Consider the following 11,710-nt stretch of genomic DNA (forward strand, 5'->3'; position numbering starts at 1 on the left):
TCGAATATCGGGAAGCTATACGCAACTTCGCTGGTGGCGCAGTCTCTGCGCTCTTGCGATTGGAGAGCATATGACATCGATGCACTGTAGAGGAGACAGTACCTTGTGGCTCGTCCTCCTCTCATGAACTCGCGATGGTCTCTATCTACCTGTTCACCATAGCTCTGTTCCGAAGCCGCTCACCAAATATCCCAAATAACATAGGAATGGGCGCAGCGCACAAGGCAAGCAATCCGAAAAGAGTGTTACCCCAACCCAAGCCCAACCCGTTGTAAATGCTCAACCCACTCAGTGGTAAGAGCGCACCGAGCAGGTTTCGTAGAACAGTGCTTGCCGCAATCGCACTGGCCGCATGATGATTGTAAGTATCCACCAAATACGTTTGGATGCACATCAAAATGATGATAACGCCGAACCCAATCACTGCAGTTCCAATCTGCGGGACAATCCAATGCACCTGGTAGTGCGCTCCCCAGCCGTATATCAGAAACCCTGCAGGGATGGAAAGACTTCCCGGAAGGACCATGAACCACGGCAAGCGATCCTCTGGTTGCGGCTCTTGATTCATTGCGAGTTTGCGACGAACTTTGAAGTCGCTGAAAGATGCAGATACGAAGAGTCCAGCCACAGTCCCGACCCCACTGCCCAAGTAAGACAGCCCAGCACTGCCCGTGGAGAAGTCGTACTGATCGACGAACACAAAGGTGAAGGTCGTGAAGAGGATGTAGAGCAGTCCATACAGCGTGGCGATGTAGAAGCACATCAAAGATGCGACCGGCGAGAAGAGCAGAATCTGCATCGGGCGTGCAAAAGACTCTTTTATGAGCTGCTTCCCAGCAGTTTTCGAAGTCAACCGTGGGTACCAGGCTGGATTTCCAGTCTTCTTTCGAAGCCTTTCCGCCTTCTTCGTCAAGATCGTATCAGCGTATGTTTCCTTGAGGATGAAGAAACAGGCGACAGTCGAGATTCCAGCCTGAATCTCATTAGCACATTTTCAGCCACTTGAGCATCGCTTCCCAGCCTTACCGCGATTGTGATCACCCAGAAAACCCATCGCCATCCCGCAGCCTCGGTGAGATACCCACCAGCGATAGGACCCTGAAGCGAATCATGAGCTGTGCTTCCTTCCTGACGCTCCGCGCTTGTGGAAACTTACAATGACCGGCCCAAATAGAGGCCCAAGAGACCAGCAAGACATCGCCAGCCCTCTGCGCTTTGCAGGAATCATATCTGAAATCGTGCCACTTCCAATTGTGACAGCCTGCAAAGAATTAGCTTTCTGAAAGCTCGAAAATGAGCGCCGCGCTTGACTTACGCCAACACCAGCAAACCCAGCAAGAAACCGAAACGCCAACAGCATTCCAATGTTCGTCGAAACCGCATTGCAGATCGTGAAAATGACGAAGAACATGTTGCAAGTATGGTAAACGACATTGCGGCCATACAGTTCGCTACAAGGCGCAACGATCAGGGGGCCAAATGCGAAGCCCAACACGAAGATCGATACGACAAATGTGGCAATGGCGTCGGAATCCGTGTTGAACTCGTCTAGGACATCTGGGACACCAGGCGCGAACATGGATGATGCGAGTGGGCTGTTGTGCAAGAATCAGCATTAGCACATTGTGAATCAATCTCTCGGGATACGCACGTCAAAAAAGTAACGAAAGAGATAGTGATAATGGTGATGATTTTCCGTGTATTGGTCCAGTTCATAGGATTCTCCGGATCTTGGTCTGCCGGGTCCTCCCACCATACTTCGAATTCGTCCCGTGCTGATGCTGCAGCATCACTGGATGGCGATGCATTTCGTTCGATATCCAAGTCTTGTATTGAATGATGGCCGAGCGACTGCTCTGCGCTCAATCGAGGGGTTTGAGCTCCAGAGGTCAACTTCGTCGGCGAATCCTGCTCCGCATCGCTTGAAACTTCATCGGGCAAGTGTCCTGGTTTCTCAGACAGAACCATTTCGCTGGTGAAATGTCACCTGACGTGCGCTCAGTCCAGATCCACGGGATGGTTGCAAAGCGGGCCTGTGCAATGTTCCTGCTGTCGAAGGTCAGCGCCTACCTGTTTGCACTGCATCCGTCGTTTTGTAGTCTGCAGTCTCGGCTCTGATGCAGGATACGACATATACGAGCTGCATATGTGCTGGATGCCACCATCGGTGTGACATATTTGCGGCTCCGGTACTAAGAGCCTGTGGCTGACGACTGTAGATCTTGGCGGGTCCTAGTGAAAGGACATCATCCTTGTCTGCCGCGCTAGCTGAAACGACCTCGCATTCGGAGCCAGGTCTTCCGACTATCTTATGAATGACATGTGCTGCCGGTTCTCTCCCATAGGATACGCCGGCCTGTTCGTGTGGTTCGCCTCGATGCTGGCACGTCGTCACGCTGGGGAAGAGATACGAGCGATGATCTATTCAACAGCAGCGTGAGAGCCACCTTCAACCGGGGTCGGTCTTTGCACCGAGCAACAGTTGACCAGCCTGGCCAGAGCGGAGTTCAGAAAATTGCGGCCTAAACCATGCCAGGCCGCCGTAAAATGGCAAAGACGGCTGCATGCGAAGCACTCCGAATTTGACAACTCTTTATCGAGAGCGTAGTTTCTGGCAAGGTGTCCACTCTGTTGGGCGCGGCTTCGATCCTACTATGTATGGATGTATTAGCTCAGGAACTGAAATCACTTAGGCCCGCTGTCTCCAAGCAATGCTGCGACTCGTCAGGAAATATACGCATTCTCCAATCACAGTCGCTACTTTCACTGGATGAGTTGAGTCGGTAAGTGAAGAAACGAGATGGAACCCACGTCGTCGATAAGAATCGTGAGAGTCATGCGTGATGCAGCAATGAGCCACGTGATCATTTTAATTATTGGTATGGCAAACACAAATCTTCGCCTTGGCATCTCAAAGGTTTGTCCGATCGATAGATTGGCATGCCGAGCAGACCCGTCGCAGCACGAAAGTCAGCAGCTGCAAAAGAGGCCAGGTCGGCCAACGGGTTGTCGAAGCGAAGTTCGATGCATGAACCAGGCGGCGTTTGCGATGTGTGTCTAGCAGCCAGCGCCTGGCGTCGACTTGGCTGAGCGATGCTTTTCAGAAGGGCTCTGATCCCTCTGTACCGTCAAAATAGCCTTAGGAACGACTGATCAGTATTTTCCTTAGCATTGTGCGCGACTATGCTCACCATATTCGTTTCTGCGTGAGCTTTTGGCCAGTCAAGCCAATGCAGCAGATCGTGACCATGCAGTTCCTGCGTTATACCTTGCAGACAGTAATTGCCCCAATTCGTGCTGTACCAGGCTGACTGTACAGCAAGCGACACGGATGCAAAGTGCGCGAGTATGACTAGCGCAGGCGGCACTGAAGCTTGAATGAAGGTCACGAAGTCCAGAGGTATTGCGGTCATCCAGCTGAATACATGGCCTTCATTTTGTCAGCTGTAATTCTGAATAGAATGACATGTGCCTTTACCCGTTTGCAGCTGGTTCTTGGCTGAGTAATGCACCACGCTCCGGTGAACGTCTTCGAGGGCAGAGAGTGCGTCTCTGCAGATATTCCTCTGGTGTTCGCCGAAGCAAGCTGTCTCAATCATTTCGTCCAGCACACGAAACCGCTCCGTGACAACATCCGGCAAAGTTACTTGATCGCGATCCGGGATTTCGTACCCAACGAGCACCGGCGCCAATGGACTCGAACGGAGCCACGAGACGCATGCTTCGACTATTGTCGCCACTCCCCTTGTTAGCAAGAATAGTTCAGTGACTTGATCCATGCTGACGTATCGTGGTTCTGGCAAGGCGTAAGCGATTGCGCAGGATCTCGCTACAGATCTGGAAGTGCGTTAGCTTGAGAATCACAAGGAGAACTTGTTGCTGACGAACGAAATTGATATCACGCTGGCCAACGCGAACATTGGCTGAGAAAGCTGCTCGTTCAGTTGGGAGGATAGCAATGAGTGAAAGGCGCCTACCGCCTTCGCTTGGTGATTGTCACATAGCCTCATATGTCGTTCGGATTCGTTTGGTCTTTGATGAATGATGTGTAGCGCCGACAGTGCCAGTACTCCATGCATTACGCTGTAGCGGTCAGTACATGCACAGGCAGTGCATTGCTATGAAATTTGAGCGTACTACATGACCAATCAGTAAGTGCATTGCATGTGGAAGAAAACGATCTGATTCACCAAAGGATGCCGGGTCGCTTCTTCTGATACCACATCTCGCCACAGTCTCTGTACATTTTTTGTTGCTCCCACGGGCTCGAGCGTGGTGGTGACGACGAAATGCCGGAGTAGTCGCAAGTCTCCCATCCAATCGTCGACAGAGATGGCCATCTCGCCATCTTTGTCGTGGATCTGAAATGCATCGATCAGCGCCCGTTTTTGCTTGTCCAAGTCTTAATCTTGTTGGAGCAGGGAATGCGATCCAGGGTCGCGGCAAATCTTGGATGCCACGTACCGTGGTGGTGGTGGAAGGCACAGTCTGGAGACTGCACTGCTCGCCGCGCCGTACGCAGTTCCTGCACGGGACCTGCTCATCGCACTGCGGACATAGTGATTAGTGATGGATTCCGCCAATGCCACGCGCCGCGCCGGCAGAGCAGCTACCTTCACGCGTCGTCGCTTGCACGCCATGCATCCTCTTCGGCTCTTCTTGTGCCCCACCCGACACATGGTCGCATGTCGCCGCGACTGAGCAGCCGCTGCTGGTGTCGGACAAGAGTTATCGCATAGTCTGCTGATGGGAGTTCACGTCGTGCAATGCCCCAAATAGTCCAGTGCAGATGTTGTAGCCTGAAATGCACTGCCAGCCGGAAAGAACAGATTGCTTGGCGGCACCGGCTCGGATGCTGCCGGCCAAGCACGATTCTGCGACAGCAGGTGTTTGCCTCCGCCGCCACCGCCTCTTTCTCTTCATTGCTGACTTCTGCCCTGCATCGCGGAATGTCGGGGCGGAACATCGGGGCGGACGAAGCACGAACATCCGTTCGATGGAGAGCGAAGTCCGGTCATTGATGGCAGCGGCAAGCGCAGTTGGTCCCAGCAGACCACACAGAGACAGCCTCCAGACTTGAAACACGCCGGAGTCCGCTGGTGGCGCGGATGCCACGAATGGGGCACCTCGCTTCCAGAATGTCTAGCAGAGATCAAGCCAAGAAAGGGCCTCCAAAGTTGTTGAGAACTCATCTAGAATGCAGATGAACCCCGTCGCTATGAACGCAAATGTGTCAATCTACCGACGATGACGATTATCGCTGACCAAGCAAGATCTCAACGTCAGTGAACCACCAGACTCGCCAATTCAATCAGAGCAGAGCGAGTAGATCAAAGCATGATCACATATCGGGCTCAGGACGACATTTCTTCTTACTTGAACGGACCGCCAGCCACACGACTCCCGTTGCTCTCAACTTTCGAATCTACGCATCACGTATGCTGGCGTCAGGACGATGTACCCATGTCTTTCGACCCCATCTCGTCATGACATGTCGCCGCCCTCACAGCACGCGCACACTCTTGCTGGGAAATCGATCTTGCCTCATCGGAGGGAATCTCGTTTCTGAGCGGAAATGGGACGCCTACATCAAAAGTGGTGTGGCCAGATCTCGCCCGAATGGTCCGGGAGGTCGCAAATTTCGTGCTGGTACCTCAACCTTTTCGGACTGTAACAGGACGTTGTGCTTTGTCTTTCACCTCTTGCAGACCCCGTCAGTCGGCCAAGCAAGTTTTCCAGCACAGTCGGAGTGGGCAAGACGTCTACAGGAAAGTTGCGTACCCCTCAAAGGCGGATTGAGCGGTCGAGCAACAAGTTTGGTGTTCTTGTTCTGGTTCTCGCAAAGAGGGCTCGGTCACTAGATGCCGGTGGATGGCGTGGCCGAACAGCTGTGCTGTTGTCTCTTTGTATCAGTAAGGCGAGAGCCAGGGAGCTGACCTGTTGAGCAGGACATGTTAAGCACCGAGTCCAACGACCTCTTCGCAATTTTCAGCGACACCTGAGCCGCGCCACAGATCTGTTGCTGCAAGGGAGAACATCAGAGCGGTTGTCGATCGGCACAGAAACAACTTCATATTCGCGCGTAGCTCGCCAGAACGGGCATCCATACCATCATATGACGCCGCTACGGTACTGTCGAAAGAGAACCGCCCAGATCCTGCCCATTACTCCCGGACTCCCACGCTACCTGTCTCATAATCCTGCCGATCTGTCTCAATGCTCTTATTTGTCGTGTCTCCGTTCTCGGAGTCGTCAAAGCTCATTGCAGCTTGGAAGCTCTGTTCACCTGGGCGACCTGTTCCTCCTCTTCGCTCAGACAGTGGACTTGTTGCTCATCTGGTACGAATCAAGTCGCTCCTCTTTGTATTCGGTGTTGCGACTGCGTTTGAACTCTCGGAACTCGAACCAGGATGCCAGGAAACACCAGACAGCAAGTTGGCTGCACGCAACTTTGTCAGCAATCTTCAGTCTATTGTCATCGCTGCTCAATAGCAGACTCCACTTACTTCAACACCGCAGCGACACCCATCACGCCCCAACTGAGATAACATCCGGTGCCTTTGCAGCTTTTCATATTCGCTTGGAAGATCAATCCCATCACACCTGCCCAGAAGACGATTTCGAGGAAGTTGATAATCGTATATGCTTTCAAGCTCTTCCACTTCTTGAGGGACCGCGTGTGCTCCGACAACAACTCGTAGCCGATCAATATTAAGCTCTTGGCTCCCTGTTCGACGATCAGCATTCTCATCTCGTGCTGGAGATAACAATGACTCCTACCATGCCGAGCGCGATGGTGTTTGCTCTTGTTCTTGGCTGATTCTTCATGAAAAGTCGAGGTACGGAGAGGCCCATTGCGACGACGACCAGAATGATGTACACGATCTGGACCGGAAGCTTGTAACGAGCTTGGAAGTAATCCTTGAAGGCCATGGTCGGTGAAGTGTCGACTGATCGACTGTTGACTACACAACTGCTGAAATGTTCGACTGTCTGGCTGTTCGATTGTCGACCGAAGCTTTGATCTCGTTCCCAAATCTCAGGTATCTGGTGTTGTTCTGTCGGCTCGAACTGGTTGTCGTGCTTTGCAAAAGGCTGCTGATATCGAATCCATCTTCAAGAACACTCTCTCCTATATACGACAATAACCAGGCAGACGTTTTGAATGTATGTTTGCTAGCCTCGCATTCAAAGCGAGCTCCCCAGATTTAGATTTCAACTAACCGGGGCAGAGAGATACGGCTAGGTTTGGGCGACTTCGGAACGATCGGAACGAATGCGAAGCACCACTCCAATGGCTCCAAACTGTTGCTTGGCAACGCTTATCTGCCACCGGATGGCGATGCAATGCTGGTCAAACATCATCGGACATCTCGGGACCCGTAACTTCTGCTTGAAGGGGCTGACAAAGGCCCAGCGCGCAGTCCAAACAGGCTGCCTAGCCTGCAAAGCGAGGGGTCATCACATCAGTGGCCGAATTCAGACGCTATGCATTCTGCTCGGACGATCCGAAAGTGCGGGAAGTAGAAACATGCGCGCATAAGTCGCCTTACAAACGGCAGTTATCTTCACATCCTTACTCAAACAAGCACAAGAGAGACACAGGTACATGCCTGTCGCCATTGACATCCTCGCAGCCTCGTGTCGGCTCGCCAATTGCAAATCGTACAAAGTGGTTGACTTGCACGGGAGCATATCGGCCTGCCGCTGTCACACCTTGACAGCCACAATTTCAATGTCAAGTGTAGACTGCAAATTTACAACTCGCAAACAATGCGACCTAGCTGCGGAACGACTCTACCTTCGCTCACAGAGCGTGCACATATGGCGTACGTGGCTGGGCAGTGCATCGTCGGGCTATGCAACTGGTCCTTCTCTCCAATCCGGTACAGGTACGATAAGATCCAGCCCCTCGTGAGGCTCGCTCTCATGAGCTTGGCAATGGGCAAGGCCGATCAGGGTCCTCTTTGCTTTGGCAGGGTGTCCCGCAGCTAGACTGTTGGCAGTACCTTCCAAGTTCTTGGGAGTCTCTCGTGGACCCCATAAAGTTTTCATTCATGCGAAGATGAAGGACTGACAGTTCACATCCTACACTGATCATGTCGCTCATGATCATGAGCACGACGGTAAGTGAGCACAGTCCGATCTCTTACGTGGGACCGTCTGCATCCCATTCACTATGGTGCTACCTCCAGGACACTGCGCTAGCCCATCACAATTCGGAGTCCGATGCGACATCACGTCAATGCTAATCGCTACTAGTACGGAACTGCTGCACTCCCGGAAACTTCTCACGAATTGCATTAACTCCTTCAACGTGTCACCGTTCTCCGACAGATACGAGACTGAAGAGGATTACATCTGCCACAATTGACAGAACGCATATTGGGGCATGGATCCGAATCTCTCAGAAGAGAACTTTCAATGTCTTCTGGACAGACTTATTGATATCGTTTCATCCATCCCGGCTGCGGAATTTGTCCAAAAAGCTATGAGTTCGATCCTTGACCAAGCCCACTCTCAGACAAGTTTGCACAACACATTCTCCATCACAACTAGCAGCACCAAAAGCCAGAACACCACAACTCTCAAGGCGACACCAACCCCGCAGGACATTCTCTATCATTCAACCTCACGCCGCCTTCATTATCGGTCGGCGTAAAGTCCGCAATGCGTGGAATATAGCTATTGCCCTCTTTCTGATAATACTTGAGACAATACTCCGTGTCTGCCCCGAAGATGAGACAGGGCCCGGTGCCTCGTTGAGAGCCTTCATTCTTTGGCGGAGAGTTCAGGCATGATAGGCGACAAGTGTCGTATGTCAACGGCACCACGTCGTAATCGTACTCGTAGTAGGTGTTCGCATCGATGAAGGGGTTGATGTAATTGAGCGAGAGGCAAGTCGGCCCCGAAGGCGCGGAAGTGGTCGTTGTTGTCTGATAGTCGGCAAGTCAGCCACGCTGTATACGAAATGTCCAACGACTAACGCCTTTAGGCGCTCCATGGAGGAAAAGACATATCATACCGTCATCCACGTGGTCGTCGTCGTGGTCGTCGTACACTTAGTGGTAGTCACCGGCTTTGGCTTCTTGCATCGAACCGTATCGCCTCGGCCAGTCTTCTGCAAGTACGAAGCGCTGTCACTGCGATAGTAGCACTTTTTGCTTGTCCTGCTCCATTTGGCATCCAAACAACGTGAGTCTGCAGCGCAAGCCTTCGCACAGTCATCGAAGCAAGAACGCCAGTCATTCTTGTAGCTGCCACCCGTGAGCTCGTAACCACAGTGACGAGTACAGTATCGGCCCGTGAGAGTGATGGCGCCGTTTTTGCACGAGCTGCTTCTCGTTTCCAAAGCCTTTGGATCTGCCAGCGCACCAGCGACTGGTAATAAGGCGAGCAGGAAGCGATTGAGAATCATGTTGCGGTAGAAGGCCTGGTCGAGTTGTGTTTCCTTGGGCGCAGCCAACGTCTCGATTTGCTCATTCTTGTTGGCATGGTGGTAGCTTACCTGTTCTTATACGCTTCGAGGACCGCAACGCCACAATCCATAGGCCTGCCTGGATCGTGTGCGCTCTCGCCTGATGAAAGTGTATTCTTTGGTGATGTGGCACATCTGGGCCGACACCATTCGTTCAAGCTTTTAGCTTGCACGAAGCTTCAGAGTGGCTGAACTCATTTCTGAGCCCGACATCATCGCAATGTCTCCAATCTGTGGATCTCAGGTCAAAGGGGCCTCATTAGCGGAAAGAGTATCATCAAAGCATGATCGAATACTACTGTTGCAGTCTGAATGTTGCATCGAGCAAATGGATGTTCATGAGCTGGTGAGCTGCGGACCCCGCAAGCGTGTAGAGAAACCCACTTGCACGTGGCGTACACGTGGCGTTGACTATAACAGCTGATGGCCTGATGCGCAGCTTAGCAGAAAGATGTAGACCAGAAGTGGCTTCCTCCTGCCCAATCCTTTTCGAGTCGCCACCGCCCACCCTATCATTCTCGTCAACTGCAATGCCTTCATCCTCAATTCACGCTGGCCATGGATTGAACCAAGCTTTGCACGCCTTGCGAATTCCTCCTTCAATTCGTTAGCTTAAATGCCGTAGCACTACTCTTCCGTGGTCAATCGAGGGTTATGCTAGTGAGCGTGGCCAATTGGCTTCGTTGCAGATTTGTGGCTAGCTGAGAGTGGCGAGATCTTTGGTAAAAGGGAAGCCACACCACAAGCTGTCTGCGCAATTCTTGCTCTCCACACGGCCTCAGACTCGAAAACTTTTCTCAGCCAGATAGTTCCTACCGTAATTCATGGGAGACGATTCTGCAGCAATCACGCGAGGCAGCTCGAAACCTGTTTCATCACGAATGAAGATTCCAGGAATCGAGAATTGGAGACTTTATGCTTTTCGTGACTCAATCGGGTCTCCATCGTTACCAGTATCCGCAGAGCATGACGATCACTGTGCCACAGGGCAGAAGCTTTTACAGAAGGTTTTCCAATACAAAGCTACGAAGCAAAATCTCCTACCGAAGCTTCGAAGTCATCAAGCTCTACCAATTCTGACTCTTTCGCTCCTGCTTCGCCCGACTGGCTGCCTTCCCGATCGACTTGGCTCTCCCAAGATATTTCATTGAACAATGAATCATCCACGACATCTTGGTCACTCGTCTTGACAGCCTCGCCCACCGCAACGACGTTTTTCTCCAGCTCTTGCTCATGCTCTGCTGTCTTGGAAAGAGACAGGCTCATCAGTGCGTCTCGATAGTCACCTACCAATTGTGCGAGCCTATCCCTCATCTCCAACAAGATTGCTGATCCCGTCTCAACATCGTCTGCGGAGACTCGACAAGCCACTTTAGCCTTCTCCCTCAACTCTGCCTCACCATTCTGCGCTGAGCCATACTGTTGACTTGCTCCGCCTCCCGACTTGGCCATCCACATCATCCACGCACTTGCACTCATCTCTGCTTCGTGCTCGAATGCCTTTGCGACGTCCTCTGGTGTGATTCTGTCCTCCTCAGCAGATCCAACAATCTTGGATGCGAAGTAGAAGCAGCTCGCAGCAAGTTTGTTGTGGCTTAGCGCAGGATTCCAGTTCTCCTCTAACAGACAAAAGTCCATCAAGTTTAATGTCATTGTCTCGACATCTGGCGACGTGCGTAGATTGCCCTGAGACACGAAGTTGAGAGACGTCGGCTTCGATTCGAACAGTTCTGTGTACACTCGCGTTACTTTTGGCGTGCCAGGAGCATCCTTCGGATCTGGGTGAGCAGAGGCAATGATCTGTTGTTCGGAGGCATTCACTTGCTCGTCCACACTTTCGACGTTTCGAGCGGGAGTTGGTCTTTGGCTACCGCGGCCACGAGCTCTGCCTCGCTGTCCGCGTGTTGTTGCAAATGGCTTGCGGGAAGTGAGGCTGTCTCGGACCGAGTGCTGTCGTCTTGTTGCCGGGGCCACATTCTTCACAACTTTAGACGCCCTTCCTTTCCGGGTGGTAGCCGGCATATTGAATGCAACTAGTCTTAGGAGTCTCGTGTTGAATTGAGAGACAATGAAGAAGCAGGTTCAGTCGACCTGCACAGACTTATAGGAAACAAGCAACTGGACTTCTTTGTTCAACATTCTGACTTACCGTATCCGGAACGACATGCATCATTGTCTGAATCTGCCCCGCCAAGATCACTGCGAGAGTTGCTCGTCGCACTTGCTCGTCGC

The 11,710-nt window shown here is 52.1% G+C and overlaps 3 protein-coding genes across 3 annotated transcripts; all 3 read right to left on the reverse strand.

Annotated features, from left to right (window-relative positions):
• Positions 1 to 145: 145 nt before the first annotated feature.
• Positions 146 to 1,968, reverse strand: CKM354_000226000 (uncharacterized protein; the record flags this gene model as incomplete). Its single annotated transcript, XM_044797413.1, has 5 exons — positions 146 to 973; positions 1,027 to 1,098; positions 1,157 to 1,261; positions 1,316 to 1,595; positions 1,652 to 1,968. 5 exons carry the CDS (start codon positions 1,966 to 1,968, stop codon positions 146 to 148), a joined length of 1,602 nt encoding a protein of 533 aa, XP_044653348.1.
• A 4,344-nt stretch (positions 1,969 to 6,312) lies between these two features.
• CKM354_000226100 (uncharacterized protein) lies at positions 6,313 to 6,933 on the reverse strand (the record flags this gene model as incomplete). Its single annotated transcript, XM_044797414.1, has 3 exons — positions 6,313 to 6,439; positions 6,507 to 6,727; positions 6,781 to 6,933. The coding sequence occupies 3 exons, from the start codon at positions 6,931 to 6,933 to the stop codon at positions 6,313 to 6,315; spliced, it is 501 nt and encodes a 166-aa protein (XP_044653349.1).
• Positions 6,934 to 10,501: 3,568 nt separating this feature from the next.
• Positions 10,502 to 11,500, reverse strand: CKM354_000226200 (uncharacterized protein; the record flags this gene model as incomplete). The annotated part of the gene is made up of 1 exon (XM_044797415.1): positions 10,502 to 11,500. One exon carries the CDS (start codon positions 11,498 to 11,500, stop codon positions 10,502 to 10,504), a length of 999 nt encoding a protein of 332 aa, XP_044653350.1.
• Positions 11,501 to 11,710: the final 210 nt, after the last annotated feature.

Source organism: Cercospora kikuchii, assembly GCF_019650295.1.
Source record: "Cercospora kikuchii DNA, contig_00002, whole genome shotgun sequence".
Lineage (NCBI taxonomy): Eukaryota > Fungi > Ascomycota > Dothideomycetes > Mycosphaerellales > Mycosphaerellaceae > Cercospora > Cercospora kikuchii.